The sequence below is a fragment of the Anomaloglossus baeobatrachus genome, chromosome 2 (genome assembly GCF_048569485.1).
Source record: "Anomaloglossus baeobatrachus isolate aAnoBae1 chromosome 2, aAnoBae1.hap1, whole genome shotgun sequence".
In the NCBI taxonomy this organism is placed as follows: domain Eukaryota; kingdom Metazoa; phylum Chordata; class Amphibia; order Anura; family Aromobatidae; genus Anomaloglossus; species Anomaloglossus baeobatrachus.
In genome coordinates, this window is record NC_134354.1 from 636514838 (window position 1) to 636531979 (window position 17142).

General features: G+C 48.9%; 1 protein-coding gene across 5 annotated transcripts in view; it reads right to left on the reverse strand.

Moving 5' to 3' along the window:
- LOC142291940 (formin-like protein 3) overlaps positions 1 to 16938 on the reverse strand; it is a 168861-nt gene extending 151923 nt beyond the window's left edge. For all 5 annotated transcript variants that reach the window (XR_012750555.1, XR_012750556.1, XM_075336912.1 and 2 more), the window contains exon 1: positions 16682 to 16938. Coding sequence is in view for 3 of the 5 variants with exons in the window: in XM_075336912.1 (XP_075193027.1) it covers positions 16682 to 16789 (108 nt within the window). In the remaining 2 variants the exon portion in view is untranslated. The remainder of the gene's footprint in view (positions 1 to 16681) is intronic.
- Between the last annotated feature and the right edge of the window lie 204 nt (positions 16939 to 17142).

Sequence of the window (17142 nt, forward strand, 5' to 3'; positions counted from 1 at the left end):
CAGCGTAGCCACAACTTTGTCAGAAAGCCCTTGAGCCTTCAGTGCCCGGGCCTCAGAAGCCAGGCAGCCAAGTTGAGTTTCTGAGGAGCCGGATGGAAAATCGGACCCTGTGACAGTAAGCTGGGGTCCGAACCTAAGAGGACTGGGCCGTCGATTCCTAGCGTCATGACCAAGCTGTACCAACTCCTCCGGGGCCACAGAGGGGCTACCAGTATAGTTGGGACCCCCTCGTCTCTGATCTTCCTCAGGGCCCGTGCGAGAAGAGGAAGAGGGGGGAACGCGTAAGCGAGGCGAAAGGACCAACTGTGGCAGAAAGCGTCTACCCCTAAAGCCTCGTCCCTTGGGTTCAGGGAGAAATATGTTGCGACCTTGCGATTCTCTGCTGAGGCAAAGAGGTCCACCTCTGGTGCACCCCACCTTGCCACTAGAGAGCAGAACACTGCCTGATCCAGGCTCCATTCCCCTGGATGAACATCCCGACGACTCAGGAAATCCGCCTGAAGATTGAGGGAGCCCTTCAGATGGACCGCAGAAAGGGAGAGCAGAGATTGTTCTGCCCATTGAAAGATTCGGGAGGATACCGACTTCAGGGCGCCTGAGCGTGTACTGCCCTGATGGCGGAGATGTGCCACTGTTGTGACATTGTCTGAATATACCAGGACGTGAGAGTCCCGGACGAGGTCCTGAGCCGCAAGGAGGGCTTCCCTGACTGCCCTGAGCTCCCGGTAGTTGGAGGATTGGGAGCTGACGTAAGGACTCCAGACCCCTTGAAATGGGGAATTTGCCACCATTGCCCCCCATCCACGTAGGCTGGCATCTGTGGTCAGTGTAACCAGGGGTTTCTGAGTCCAGGCAACCCCCACCTGCAGGTTGGCGGGACTCAGCCACCAGAGAAGGGATGAGGAGACGGACTCCGAGAGGCGAAACCTTCTGTTTAGGGATGACGGGAGTCTGTCCCAGTGTGTCAGGATATGATCCTGGAGACACCGAGAATGGGCCTGAGCCCACCTGACCGAGGGGATGCAGGATGTCATGGAACCCAGGGCCGACATAGCCGCTCGAAGCGTTGGGCGAGCCTGCCTGCGGAGCTTCGAGATTTTGGATAACAGAGCTATCCTGTGGCCCTCTGGGAGAAAAGATGCCTGTCTGTCGGAGTCCAGCAGCACTCCGAGAAACTGCCGTGTGGAGGAGGGGGTTAACTGTGATTTTTTGAGATTGGGAATCCATCCCAGAGCCTGAGGTATTGTCTGTGTCCCGGATGGACGGGTACATGGAAGTAGGCATCTTTCAGATCGATAGAGGCCATCTGGTGGTGTAGACCTATCAGGGGAATAGCTGATCTCACCGACTCCATCTTGAACCGCCGGTACCTGACCTGACGGTTTAGACTTTTTAAATTGATAATTATACGGACGTCGCCGGATGGCTTCTTGACCAGGAAGAGACGGGAGTAGTGTCCTATCCCTTCTTCCCGACTCGGGACTGGGGAACGACCCCCGAGTGCACTAACTCTAAAATCTTTGTGTACAACAGAGTCTGTGAACCCGGCGATGCCAGCGCAGTGACTCGGAGACCCGGAAGAGGGGGGAAAGGAATTCTATGAGAAGACCGTCCGAGATGATCTTCAGAACCCATTGGCAAGAGGTTATGGACTGCCACTGGGTAAGAAACGCTGAGAGTCTTCCCCCCACCCGGGCCGAGTCACTGCTTGTCCTGCTGAGGACGTTGCTGATGTGGAGGGATGAGGATGTTTCTCCCTCTACCTTTGGGATAGCTCCACCTGCCTGCCTTCCCTTTCCCTCTGGGCTGGGAGGCCTGAGGCATCGAGGGACGAAAGGACCGCTTCCTGGTAGGTCTAGGATCGGGCAAGGCCTTACGATCAGTCGCCTTGTCCAGGATATCATCCAGGGCAGGTCCAAACACCAAATCCCCTTTAAAAGGAAGGGAACAAAGCCTCATTTTAGAGGTGGAGTCTCCACTCCAGGCCTTAAGCCAGAGGGCACGTCGGGCAGAGTTAGAAAGCACCGAGGTCCTGGCTGCCAGGCGGACAGATTCCACCGAGGTATCTGCCAGAAAACAGGTAGCCTTCCTAAGCAAGGGAAGGGATTCCAGTAATTCCTCCCTAGGGGTCCCTTGGGAAATATGAGCCTCCAACTGGTCCAACCACCTAATTAGGGACCTGGATACGCAGGTGGAGGCAATGTTGGCTTGAATAGAGGAAGACGATGCCTCCCAGGACCGCTTCATCAGGCCCTCTACCTTCCTATCCATTTGATCCTTCAGCTGGGAAGTATCCTCAAAGGGAAGAGCCGTTTGCTTAGCTACCCTAGCCACCTGAACGTCTACTCTTGGGATCTCCCAATGTAGTCCCGAAGGTTCCAGAGGAAACCGGCGTCTAAGGTCACTCCGTACCCGCCTCTCAGGACATTCCCATTCCTGAGAAACAATATCCAATATATTGGCATGAACTGGGAATCCCAACTGTTTGACTGACTTCAGGCCAGCAAACATTTCGTCCTGGATTGAAGGAAGAGACTGCACTTCCTCTAAACCCATAGTGCTCCGAACTGCCTCAATAAGATCCCCCAACTCTTCTGAGTGAAAAAGAAAGGACTGGTCAGACCCCCCAGATGGAAATCCTTCATCAGGACCCTCAGAGGTGGAATCAGCGTCCTCCTGATCAGAAGGGGTCGACTGGAGTCTCCTCTTTTTTGGAGGAGAGGGTCCAGTAGCAGGGCCAGGAGCAGGGCCAGGAGCAGGGCCAGGAACAGGGCCAGGCACAGGGCCAGGAACAGGGCCAGGAACAGGGCCAGGCACAGGGAGAGAAGCCAGTGAGGCCCTAATCTCCTGTTTCATCATGGACCGCAACTCATCTATCAGAGATGGTTGTTCGGCCCTAATAACCTGGTCCGTACATTGCTGGCAAAGCTTTTTATCCCATACTGCAGGGAGCTTCTTTATACAGATGGGACATTTTTTAATTTTGTCCACTCTGTCAGGTCTATCAGGCTTATCGGACTTGTCAGTTTTATCTGACTTCTCAGGCTTCTCTGATTTCTCATTTCTGTCAGTTTTCTTGGTGGCCTTGTCCTCCTAGAAAACACAGAGCAGAGAGCCATAATCACTGATGAGACCTATGTCCGAGGGACCAGTCCCCTCCATACTCACAGTAGCAGGGGGCACACTGGGTTCTGCAGAGGCAGCTGCAGCGGAAGACATGACAGGGAGCACGGTCTTACCATGATCTGATGTCTTCGTGGCAGCCCTTATGGACAAGGGCCTGCCTCCCCAGTGACGGTGCACGTTTCCCCGCCTCCCGCATCCGGTCCTGGGCAGGTCGAGTCGCAGTCGGCGTGCCTCCACGCTGCCTCCGCAAACCGGAAGCGCTCGACCGGAAGTCCGCAAGACCAGAAGTCCCGCCTCCGGGAGCACTTCCGGATCGCTCCGGCAGCGTGCATGCGGGAGGCGGCCGGCGGCTCAGGGAGGACGCCGGCCGGGGAGCTCAACAGCCTGCATCACCCCTCAGGAGGATCCGGAAGGCTGGAGCAGCGGTCCCCCACAGCGTGAGGGAACAGCAAGGGAGGAGCGGTGAAGGCCCGACCGATGCCGTCCGGCTGAAGGTAATAGGGGGGAAAAAAAAAAATATACTGCAGTTCGCCGGCCACCACAGCATAGGAGAAAAAACAAAACCTCTCCATGCCCCATGGGGACAGGAAAGACACTGGCTATGGGAGGTGGGAGGGTCCTTTTAAACCTCTTGAACTTCCTGTCCCAATTAGGGCGTGGAGAGACAACCTCCTATGCTGTCGTGGAAGGGACTAGAGAAAAAACGGTTGCGATTTTCCTGCAAAGTGCCGGATTGTGCCGCATAGCAAAAACCGGAGGTGTGAAAGCAGCCTTAAACAGAGGAATTGAAGTGTGGTGTATATAAAGCCTAAAGACATTTCATTACTCAAAAAAACATTGAACCTTTAACTTCAAGCATAGAACAATAAAATGTGAAGATTGGTAATGGGTTAAAATTCCTCAACAATTTGGAGGGTGGATATCAAGTTATAGGAAGTATTTCATTACGTTATTACAATTAATACTGCTAAGTGGTGTAACAGGTTAGGCAGAAGGCTATTGTTCACAGTCATTACATCAAAATATAAAAATATAGTGATGCTTCATCAACACATTTTAGAGGATTTTTTTTATTATTGATCAACAACTATGTTCTCAATCAACCCAAAAGACTCATAAATATCAAGGCTTATTATTTTAGGAAGTTGGAGTGTTTTTTTTTTAGATTTGGCTATCTTAGGAGGATATCTGTTTGTGCAGGTAACTATTACTGTGCAGAATTATTAGGCAACTTAATAAAATCCAAATATATTCCCATCTCACTTGTTTATTTTCACCAGGTAAACCAATATAACTGCACAAAAGTTAGAAATAAACATTTCTGACATGCAAAAACAAAACCCCAAAAAAACTAGTGACCAATATAGCCACCTTTCTTTATGATGACACTCAGCAGCCTACCATCCATAGATTCTGTCAGTTACTTGATCTGTTTACGATCAACATTGCGTGCAGCATCCACCACAGCCTCCCAGACACTGTTCTAAGAGGTGTACTGTTTTCCCTCCCTGTAGATGTCACATTTTATGAGGGACCACAGGTTCTCTATGGGGTTCAGATCAGGTGAACAAGGGGGCCATGTCATTTTTTCATCTTTTAGACCTTTACTGGCCAGCCACACCGTGGAGTAGTTGGGTGCATGTGATGGAGCATTGTCCTGCATGAAAATCATGTTTTTCTTGAACTATTTCCAACTTCTTCCTGTACCACTCCTTGAAGAAGTTGTCTTCCAGAAACTGGCAGTAGGTCTGGGAGTTGAGCTTCACTCCATCCTCAACCTGAAAAGGGTCACACAAGTTCATCTTTGATGATACCAGCCCATACCAGTACCCCACCTCCATCTTGCTGGCGTCTGAGTCGGAGTGGAGCTCTCTGCCCTTTACTGATCCAGCCTCTGGCCCAGGGCCGGCTCCAGGTTTTTGTGGGCCCCGGGCGGAAGAGTCCCAGTGGGACCCATAAACATGCATACACAGATACGTACATATACATATTGAAAGACAAACTCACAAAATACATATAAACAGACAAATCTATACCGTCATATACACTGACATACATAGATACACATCATACATGCCTACAGACACACACACACTGCTCTGCTGCATACAGACACACACTGCTCTGCTGCATACATACAGACACACTCACACTGCTCCGGCGGCATTTCCTCTTTTGAAAACGCCTGCCACCCATTATTCAATCTCGTATTCACTGCTTTCCCCGCCCACCGGCGCCTATGATTGGTTGCAGTCAGACCCGCCCCCACACTGTGTTACAGCTGTCTCACTGCAACCAATCACAGCCGCCGGTGGGCGGGTCTATATCATGCAGTACAATAAATAAATAATTAAAAAAAAAATGACATGTGGTCCTCCCAATTTTGATACCAGCCAAGGTAAAGCCACACGTCTGAAGGCTGCTATTCTCAGGATGAGGAGCCCCACGTTATGGGGAGCCCCCCCAGCCTAAAAATTTCAGCCATCAGCCGCCCGGAATTGCCGCATCCATTAGATGCGACAGTCCAGGGACTCAACCTGGCTCATCCCAAATTGCCCTGCTGCGGTGGCAATCGAGGTAATAAGGAGTTAATGGCAGCAGCCCATTGCTGCCACTAAGTCCTAGGTTAATCATGGCAGGCGTTTCCCCGAGATACCTTCCATGATTAACCTGTAAGTGAAAGTAAATAAACACATACACCCGAAAAAAATCCTTTATTTGGAATAAAAGACAAAAAAAAAAAAATACCCTCTTTCACCACTTTATTAAAATCCCCAAATACCCCTCCAGGTCCGGCGTAATCCACATCAGGTCCCGCATCCAGTTCTGCTACATGAAGCTGACAGGAGCTGCAGTAGAACACTGCCGCTCCTGTGAGCTCCACGCAGCAACTGAAGTGAATCGCGCTGTCAGCGGGGACGTCACTGAGGTAATGCCGGTGTGTGTGTGTGCGGTGATGTCGGGATGTGTGCGGTGATGTCGGGATGTGTGCGGTGATGAGGGCTCTCTCTCGGCTAAAGAAAACTTAACGCAATGCGTTATTTCACTGGAATCCGTGGTCTTTATTATCACACTTTTTGCAACGCAAGTGTGAAACTAGCTAAGGGACGGCAACCACAGTTTCCTGCCGAGGACTGCGGTCCCCGGAACTCCGCCTGGGGGCAGCAGAACTGAAGAAGAGTAGGCAGGGCCCGGGGGCAGCTGAAGTGACGAGGCCGAGTGGGCCCCCCCACCTCTCCAGGGCCCCGGCATTTGCCCGGGTATGCCGGGTGCTGATGCCGGCCCTGCTCTAGCCCATCCATCTGGTCCATCAAGAGTCACTCATTTCATCAGTCCATAAAACCTTTGAAAAATCAGTCTTACGATATTTATTGGCCCTGTCTTGACGTTTTAGCTTATGTTTCTTGTTCAAAGGTGTTCGTTTTTCAGCCTTCCTTTCATGTCCCTGAGTATGGCACCCCTTGTGCTTTTTGATACTCCAGTAACGTTGCAGCTCTGAAATATGGCCAAACTGGTGGCAAATGGCATCTTGGCAGCTTCACGCTTGATTTTCCTCAATTCATGGGCAGTTATTTTGCGCCTTTTTTGCCCAACACGCTTCTTGCGACCCTGTTGGCTATTTGCCATGAAACGCTTGATTGTTCGGTGATCACGCTTCAAAAGTTTGGCAATTTCAAGACTGCTACATCCCTCTGCAAGACATCTCACAATTTTGGACTTTTCAGAGCCCGTTAAATCTCTCTTCTGACCCATTTTGCCAAAGGAAAGGAAGTTGCCTAATAATTAAGCACACCTTATATAGGGTGTTGATGTCATTATACCACACCCCTCCTCATTACAGAGATGCACATCACCTGATTTACTTAATTGGTAGTTGGCTCTCAAGCCTATACAGCTTGGAGTAGGACAACATGTATAAAAATTATCATGCGATCAAAATACTCATTTGCCTAATAATTCTGCACACAGTGTGTAATATATACAATACATATATATATTATATATATATATATATATATATTGTGATAACACGCTCCGGGATCGCCTTTGCTGGGTTCAAAGGGCACGTATTCACCTCAGGCAGACAGCCGAATTCAAGGTGTAACTGACGCTTGGTCAGGTTTATTGCAGTGAAGCATAAACAAAAAGAAAAAAAAACACCAACAAAATAAATCCTTGCCTGTCCGGCACTAACTATACAGGATGATATCCTAACTACCAACTGGAGGGCTTCTCCCTTCCAGCTAAACCATACAAACATCAGGCACTGCTCCTCACAAGTGTCTCCTACACAGACAGGCTTACTGTGTTCCCAGATGGAGACCCTCCCCCAACTTCCCAGATTCCTTTTACCTCCGTCCTTCACCTCCCATTAATCCATTAGTAGCCAGGTGATCCTGGCCAGGCTAAATCACATAGGACCGATACCGGGGTGAGATATACCTGCCCTCATCGACTAATCCCACATGAGTCTCACAATATATATATATATATATATATATATATATATATATATATATATATATATATATATATATATATATATATATATATATATATATATAGTTAGGTCCAGAAATATTTGGACAGTGACACAATTTTTGTGAGTTGGGCTCTGCATGCCACCACATTGGATTTGAAATGAAACCTCTACAACAGAATTCAAGTGCAGATTGTAACGTTTAATTTGAAGGTTTGATCAAAAATATCTGATAGAAATTGTAGGAATTGTACACATTTCTTTACAAACACTCCAGATTTTAGGAGGTCAAAAGTAATTGGACAAATAAACCAAACAAAATATTTTTATTTTCAATATTTTGTTGCGAATCCTTTGGAGGCAATCACTGCCTTAAGTCTGGAACCCATGGACATCACCAAACGCTGGGTTTCCTCCTTCTTAATGCTTTGCCAGGCCTTTACAGCCGCAGCCTTCAGGTCTTGCTTGTTTGTGGGTCTTTCCGTCTTAAGTCTGGATTTGAGCAAGTGAAATGCATGCTCAATTGGGTTAAGATCTGGTGATTGACTTGGCCATTGCAGAATGTTCCACTTTTTTGCACTCATGAACTCCTGGGTAGCTTTGGCTGTATGCTTGGGGTTATTGTCCATCTGTACTATGAAGCGCCGTCCGATCAACTTTGCGGCATTTGGCTGAATCTGGGCTGAAAGTATATCTCGGTACACTTCAGAATTCATCCGGCTACTCTTGTCTGCTGTTATGTCATCAATAAACACAAGTGACCCAGTGCCATTGAAAGCCATGCATGCTCATGCCATCACGTTGTCTCCACCATGTTTTACAGAGGATGTGGTGTGCCTTGGATCATGTGCCATTCCCTTTCTTCTCCAAACTTTTTTCTTCCCATCATTCTGGTACAGGTTGATCTTTGTCTCATCTGTCCATAGAATACTTTTCCAGAACTGAGCTGGCTTCATGAGGTGTTTTTCAGCAAATTTAACTCTGGCCTGTCTATTTTTGGAATTGATGAATGGTTTGCATCTAGATGTGAACCCTTTGTATTTACTTTCATGGAGTCTTCTCTTTACTGTTGACTTAGAGACAGATACACCTACTTCACTGAGAGTGTTCTGGACTTCAGTTGATGTTGTGAACGGGTTCTTCTTCACCAAAGAAAGTATGCGGCGATCATCCACCACTGTTGTCATCCGTGGACGCCCAGGCCTTTTTGAGTTCCCAAGCTCACCAGTCAATTCCTTTTTTCTCAGAATGTACCCAACTGTTGATTTTGCTACTCCAAGCATGTCTGCTATCTCTCTGATGGATTTTTTTCTTTTTTTTCAGCCTCAGGATGTTCTGCTTCACCTCAATTGAGAGTTCCTTAGACCGCATGTTGTCTGGTCACAGCAACAGCTTCCAAATGCAAAACCACACACCTGTAATCAACCCCAGACCGTTTAACTACTTCATTCATTACAGGTTAACGAGGGAGACGCCTTCAGAGTTAATTGCAGCCCTTAGAGTCCCTTGTCCAATTACTTTTGGTCCCTTGAAAAAGAGGAGGCTATGCATTACAGAGCTATGATTCCTAAACCCTTTCTCCGATTTGGATGTGAAAACTCTCATATTGCAGCTGGGAGTGTGCACTTTCAGCCCATATTATATATATAATTGTATTTCTGAACATGTTTTTGTAAACAGCTAAAATAACAAAACTTGTGTCACTGTCCAAATATTTCTGGACCTAACTGTATATATATATATATATATACACACACACACATATATACATACATACATACATATAATTATATACACATTCATACACATATACACACACACACACACACACGTTAAAACCAGAAGTTTAGTTTACATACACTATCTGAAAAGACACATTTGCAGGTTTTTCTCATTTTTTGACCTGAAATCAGAATAAATCTCTCCCGTTTTAGGTCAATTTGGAACCAAAATAACATATGTATGCCAAATACCAGAATAATGAGAGATAAAAATGCCTTAAAACATTCTCTATTACTTTCTGCAAAGTCAAAAAGTTTACATACATTTCATTAGTATTTGGTACCATTGCCCTTAAACTGTATGACTTGAGTCAAATGTTCAAATTTTTGGATATTCTTCTACAAGCTTCTCACAATAGTAGGAATTTGGGCCCATTCCTCCTGACAGTACTGGTGAAACTGAGCCATGTTTGTAGGTCGCTTTGCTCACACCGGCCTCATAAATTTTCAATAGGATTGAGATCAGGGTTTTGTGATGGCCACTCCAAAACATTGAGTTTGTTATCCTTAAGTCACTTTGTAACCAGTTTGGCAGTATGCTTTGGGTCACTGTCCATTTGGAAGACCCATTTCCACCCAAACTTTAAGTTCCTGGCTGATGTCTTGTGATGTTGCTTCAGTATTGCCAGTCTCTCCTGCAGTAAAACAACTCCACGACATGACGCTGGCCTTCCCCCCCCCACCATGTTTCAAGTTGGGATAGTGACCTTAGGCTGCAAAGCTTTTTCCTTTTTCCTCCAAACGTAACGATGCTCATTATGGCCAAAAAGCTAAATTTTAGTTTTGCCAGACCACATGACATATCTCCAAAAATTAAAAACTCTTTCACTGTGGATAATGACACAATCTTACCAGCTTCTGCCAGCATCTTCACAAGGTCTTTTGCTTTTGGGTTGATATGCACATATCTGACCAAAGCACGTTCATCTCTGGTACATAGAACCCATCTGCTTCCTCATCGGTATGATGGCTGGACATTCCCATTTTGTTTGTACTTGTGTATAATTGTTAGTACTGATGGTCGAGGAATCTTCAGGTATCTGGAAATTGCACCCAAGGTTGACTTTGCGGAAAGTACTAAAAATGCCTTAAAACATTCTCTCTCATTATTCTGGGATTTGGCAAATATAAATGATTTTTGTTCCTAATTGACCTAAAACGGGAAAGGTTTATTCTGACTTCATGTCAGATAGTGAGAAAAACATGCAGATGTGTCTTTTTAGATAGTGGATGGAAACTTCTGGTTTCAACTGTATGTGATATCGTAGTACCAGACATCTAAAAAAGAAGCAAGAACTTTGTGACATTAAGGCTATGTGCCCACATAGCAGATTTGTGTGAAGATTTTCTGCACACAAAACTGCATGTTTTGGCAGGAAAAATGCTGTAAAGAAACACACTCTGGTTTCATTGCATTTTCACGAGGTTTTTAAGCTTTTTTTCTGGCGTTTTTCCATTTTTTTAATCATGGCGATCGAAGGGGGTTCAGGTGCTGTACCCCAGTGATCGCTACCAGGTCTCCGGCTGATGTTACAGCCAGGACCCAGTTCTCAATGCCCGAAACGGTGCCTGTGCTACTCCCAGTAGTTTAACCCCCTGAATGCTCCATTCAGAATGCAGGGAGAGGAATTGCTTACCTCCTCCTGGTGATCAGGTCCCTGTAATGCAATCACAGGGACCCAATCGCTGCCATGGCAATCCTGGGTTGTCACCATGATGACCCTGGGTTACTGAACTACTGAGAGCCTCACAGACCATGCCGGATGCATGTTGTTTGAAGTGATCTGTCAGTGCTGCGAGTGCATCTCTGACAGATATAATCCCCTGCAGTAATCAAGCTTGAGCACTGCAGTGGATTATATTTGCAGGAAAAAAACGCTGAAACAACTGACATGCTGCTTCTTTTTCTGCAACAAAATCTGCAAGGAAAAAAGAAGCCGCATGTGCACAGCAAGTCACGATTCTCAGACTTTGCTGGCATGCGTTTTTCCTTGCAGTATTGATTAAAAAACGCAGGAATAAAAACGCAGCAAAAACGCAACATGTGCACATGGCCTAAAAGCAGACTGCTAATGAATGGAATAGTAACCAATAAAGGTGGTTTTAGGTCACAGTATTAGGCCTTATTCACATCTGGTTTTCCTGTACATCTGCCTTCCATCATGCATCCGTGCGCTGTCTATTGTGAGTCCGCCATACTCTGCTTCACGTGCAGCAACAAGAAGTCAAACACTACAATCATGTGCGGAGACATCATTTTCAAATGGGTAATAGAGAAATCCCCACAAACAACCTGACCAGCTTCCTCTCTGTGCTAAAAGGAAACTCCGATGAGATAGTCGAGCGCTGGAAGTTCTCAATAATCCCAATATCATCCATCGCCCCCCCCCAGCCCCACACTCAGCCATTTTACCAGGCACAAAAATATTAGCGGAGGCGTGAGGAAGGTATAATAAACCTTCAAAGCCTAGATCCAACCTCGGGGAACTTACACAAAGTACAAACCTTAGACGCTGGGCCAGTACCCTATACTATGAATGGCTTTTTTCCCCCCACAGTGTGACAAAGCTGGCGATGTAAATTGCAAAAAGTTCAATAAAATTTGAGAGTAATTTTCATTGATGTAATCCATCATAGGGCCCGAATGTGAATATGTAACAAGAACCTGCCACAGGACCTCAATAAGAGTAATGAGGACCCCTGGACACAGCTGGAGCCGCAGATTCTTCATATATGAAAGTAGGAAGGACCCTTAAGCTAAAACGTGTCACCCGCCAAGCCCCGTAAATGGGAAAACCTTGAGGGGTGCTGCCCCGGAGTGAGTACATGTATCCTCTGATGGAAACAGCAGAGAGATCCATGGCTGTCACAGTCAGCCTCATAGACAGTGAATGGAGAGGCTGCACTCACGCGAGACCCCCTCTCTATTTCAGCTATAGCCTGTTCTAGCGATCAATGTCACAGTATCAGGGCCAAGAACAGGTGATCACTGTCCATGGAGTCACGACCCCTTTAATCTCTTACCACACACATAAACCAGCAAATCTAACGTCTTCCATACACATTAAGCTCACCTCACATCAGCAGTATTGTGCCGCAAAGCCGGATCAGTTACAAACGCGTTTCAGTTCCATTCATTTCCAATGAAATTGCGGCAAGATGCGGTCTCAAATGCGGTTGCGTGTGTCATACACAACCGCATGTGACCGCATCTTGCTGCGATTCCATTGGAAATTAATGGAACTGAAACACGTTTGTAACGGATCCGGCTTTGCGGCAAAATACCGCTGATGTGAGAGACGCCTTAGCCTACCCCTGGGCTGAACCCGCTGATATCAGCAGGCTCACCTGACAGTCTAAAAGCACCCATACCCAGACAAATGTCATTCGATCCTGTTGATCTCTCCGGCTTCGGTTGGTGGCCTAGTGTGTATGGGGCAGTGGACTGATGGTCGGGAGAGATGTCAATCGCACGTCTGATTTCGGACCGCAGGTCACTATGTTCTCCTGGAGAAAAACAGCCAGCCTACCCGTCAGCCAGTGGCTTTCTCACAAAAAACACAGGAGCGCTCGGAGAAAGAAATGGTCCCGTTTATGGGAGCGTCAGCTGAGATGGCTGACAGACGAACGATCAGCTGTAGCATCACTCAGCCGACAGCCAGATAATGTACATGACCGTCTTCAGGCTCGGTTCACACTACAGTGCTCTATGACCAACAGGGTTTCCATCAAAATCCCCAAAGACAGATTTCCCTACTGGAACGCAGATGGAGCCATTCACCGGAATGAAGCCGCTGTGGACACTGTCCTGGCAATATTCATCTTTAGCGGTCAGGTGAATGATCGGGGCAACCCATTACTGTGGCGACAGCTATTTAATGTGTATGGGGTGCGTAATCCATAACTCCATAGACCCTGGTGGACGTATCTCGGCTGCACAGGACCGATCTTCCTACAAAGCGTCCATCCATAGGTCGCCATGGCTTGAGATTGAGCTGAAGGATGCTAAAGAAAAAGAAAGACTGTGATATAGTCCAGTGAGCCATGAAACTAGTCCACGGGCCTCTGCTCATATGGACCATAGTGGACACTGCGGGGAGTACTGCCCACCGAGAGGCAGCAGTGAACAGGTTAATGGCGTGAGCGGAGCATTTCCTGCGTTTTACACGCTCATTTCTGTAGTTCATTACCCATTGTTCAGCAGACTTTCCGCCCGTCAATACCCCTCCCTGCCGGAGACTTCAGACGTGAAGAATACACAGGAGTATCACTGAGGAATAGGATTACAACCGGCCATCTAATTAGAAAAATTAGGAGGAAAACGGTCTGTGCTCCAACTCCCCCGTCATCATATACACAGGTACCAGGAGCAGAAAACAAAAGATGACAGCTGTCCGACAGCCATGATACCCAGGCAGACAATTACAAAATCACCTATTAATGCCTCGCGGCTCATGAACTAACTCATAAAGGATCAATTTGGAAAATTAATGTGTTTTTGTCAGCAGAAATGCCCCCAAAAATGATGCCAGAAAGTCGAGCGTCACTTTACAAAATAACCAATTACCAGTCACTAAGCGGTTAATAACGGGATCCTAAATCTCTGGAAAGATTAAGATGGACAATCCCGGATAATCTGAGGTGGCCTCATGTCAGCCGCCCACATGAACTACTTGTAACCTCTAATTTAGTCTGAAGTGCGCCCCAGTGTCAGCTATTACAGGGGGCGCCCGCAGGTAGAGGACGGACAGACGTCTGCCCCATAACAAATGGCCGTCTATTGGAGACGCCTGGTAGCACGCCCCCTCTATAGAGTTATGCACAAATTCCTCAAATCCCAAAAGAGACTTCAGCCGAGCAAGGGAAAAAATCTCCAAGAAAAAAAAAAGAAGAGTCGGGCCTGGCTGAGATCTGCGGACCTAAACAAACAAAATACAATGTATACACGGTATATAATGATCCAAGGAAAAAAAAAAGACAAAACTGAGCAAAACCAGAAGAACAAGAACTCCACAAAAGACCCCAGACAGCACAGTAACCCCCGCAACAAGGAAAGACGAGCACAAACGCCAGGACATGGCGGCACCACCACCATCAGATCAGCCACACAGAGCCAGCTATGGGGAGAAAGCATAGGGAACACTCTACTCTCCCCGACATGTGGTCAGGGGGTACACAGCGGCCGGCAGGGCTTAGGGCTCGTCAGCTCACAGTACTGGTGGATTGCTCCTCCATGTCACAAGACGTTGAAGCTGGAAGCCCACAGACAGGTGGGAACAAACCCAAGCACAGGAGCAGCCATAACATCTCAGGAGGAGGAGGGTCATTGGTGTCAAAATCTGACTTTACAGCATTCAACAAAACTTGTAAACGGAGGGGGGGGGGTGGCAAATGAACAATCAGCAGGCACTCAGTCCTCACCCCAAGAATTAACCAGTCAGCCCTCACCTCTGGCATCGCCAACCCGTCAACCCTCACGTCACGGATCACCAACCAACCCTCACCCCGGACATCGCCAACCAGCCAACGCTACCCAGAGCATCGCCAGTCAGCCCTCACCTAAGGCATCGTCAACCAACTAACCCTCACCCTGGACATCGCCATCAATCAACCCTGCCCAGGGCATCGTCAACCATCCAGCACTCATCCTGGGAATCACCAACAAGTCAACCTTCTACCTGGGCATCACCAACCTGTCGGATTTCAAGTCAGCCCTCACCCCAGGCATCACCAGCCAGTCAACCCTCACCCCAGGCATCGACAACCAGCCAGCCCTCAGCCCGGGCATTGCAAACCCTTCAGCCCTCACCAACCAGTCAACCCTTACCCCGACTATCACCAACCCTTCAGTCCTCCAGTCGGCCCTCACCCCAAGCATCGCCAACCAGTCGGCCCTCACCCCAAGCATCGCCAACCAGTCGGCCCTCACCCCAAGCATCGCCAACCAGTAAGCCCTCACCCCAAGCATCGCCAACCAGTAAGCCCTCACCCCAAGCATCGCCAACCAGTAAGCCTTCACCCCAAGCATCGCCAACCAGTAAGCCTTCACCCCAAGCATCGCCAACCAGTAAGCCCTCACCCCAAGCATCGCCAACCAGTAAGCCCTCACCCCAAGCATCGCCAACCAGTAAGCCCTCACCCCAAGCATCGCCGACCAGTAATCCCTCACCCCAAGCATCGCCAACCAGTCAGCCCTCACCCCAAGCATCGCCAACCAGTCAGCCCTCACCCCAAGCATCGCCAACCAGTCAGCCCTCACCCCAAGCATCGCCAACCAGTCAGCCGTCACCCCAAGCATCGCCAACCAGTCAGCCCTCACCCAAAGCATCGCCAACCAGTCAGCCGTCACCCAAAGCATCGCCAACCAGTCAGCCCTCACCCCAAGCATCGCCAACCAGTCAGCCCTCACCCCAAGCATCGCCAACTAGTCAGCCGTCACCCCAAGCATCGCCAACTAGTCAGCCGTCACCCCAAAGCATCGCAAACTAGTCAGCCGTCACCCCAAGCATCGCAAACTAGTCAGCCGTCACCCCAAGCATCGCCAACTAGTCAGCCGTCACCCCAAGCATCGCAAACTAGTCAGCCGTCACCCCAAGCATCACCAACTAGCCAATCTTCATCGTAGGCATTGCCATCCCTTCAACCTTCCAGTCAGCCCTCAACCCGGGCATCACTAACCAGTCCGCTCAAGATGCCTCTAAACTCTTGACTGTCTGAAGGAAGCTCCTACTACCGTAGCCACTGTGTGAGCCTCCATATAAAATGTCTGGGTGCAGCTCCCAGTGCTGAGTAACCGGGGCTCCCCCTCCCTACATCACAGCGGGCACTGCCCTGTGTACCCAGGTCACATCTGCGGGCACTGCCTGAGAGTCACCCCGGACACTTCTGCAGGCACTTCCCTCAGAGTCACCTCGGACACTTCTGCAGGCACTGCCCCCGGGTCACCTCGGACACTTCTGCGGGCACTGCCCCCGGGTCACCTCGGACACTTCTGCGGGCACTGCCCCCGGGTCACCTCGGACACTTCTGCGGGCACTGCCCCCGGGTCACCTCGGACACTTCTGCGGGCACTGCCCCCGGGTCACCTCGGACACTTCTGCGGGCACTGCCCCCGGGTCACCTCGGACACTTCTGCGGGCACTGCCCCCGGGTCACCTCGGACACTTCTGCAGGCACTGCCCTGTGTACCCCGGACACTTCTGCAGGCACTTCCCTCAGAGGCACCGATCTCCCCGGATCGTCCACGTCTATTGTCCCGTCACCAAACACACAGGAAAGTGACTTCACAACTTACCAAGACCAGCGCGAACCTCTCCTCCAGCTCCCCCGGGTCCGGCATCGGAACTTTCAGAGGTAATAAGGGGGTTCCCGGGGTTCCCCCCGCACTCTCCGTGTTACCCATGTTCGGGACCCCGGTAAACAGCACCCCAAAAGCCGGGTGTCCCCTTTTTCCCGTGCGCGCTCCCGCTACAGCAACATAAAGTCCCGGGGACCCATCCTTTGTACTATGGAGTCCCGCCTCGCAGCCCACACTATGCTCAGCTCCATTCACCCGGCCGCGCACTGTAAGCCACGCCCCTCCTCCCTGCATCCATTGGTGCGCTGCTTGATACTCCGTGCTCTCATTGGAGCGGAGGCTGTTTATGGCATTTCAGTCACACAGCGCCCTCTACTGTAAGATGCAACAGTTGTCTCAGTGTAACTTTTACAACCCATGTAATAATGTATAGTATAGACAGCGCCGTCCTGCGTGTG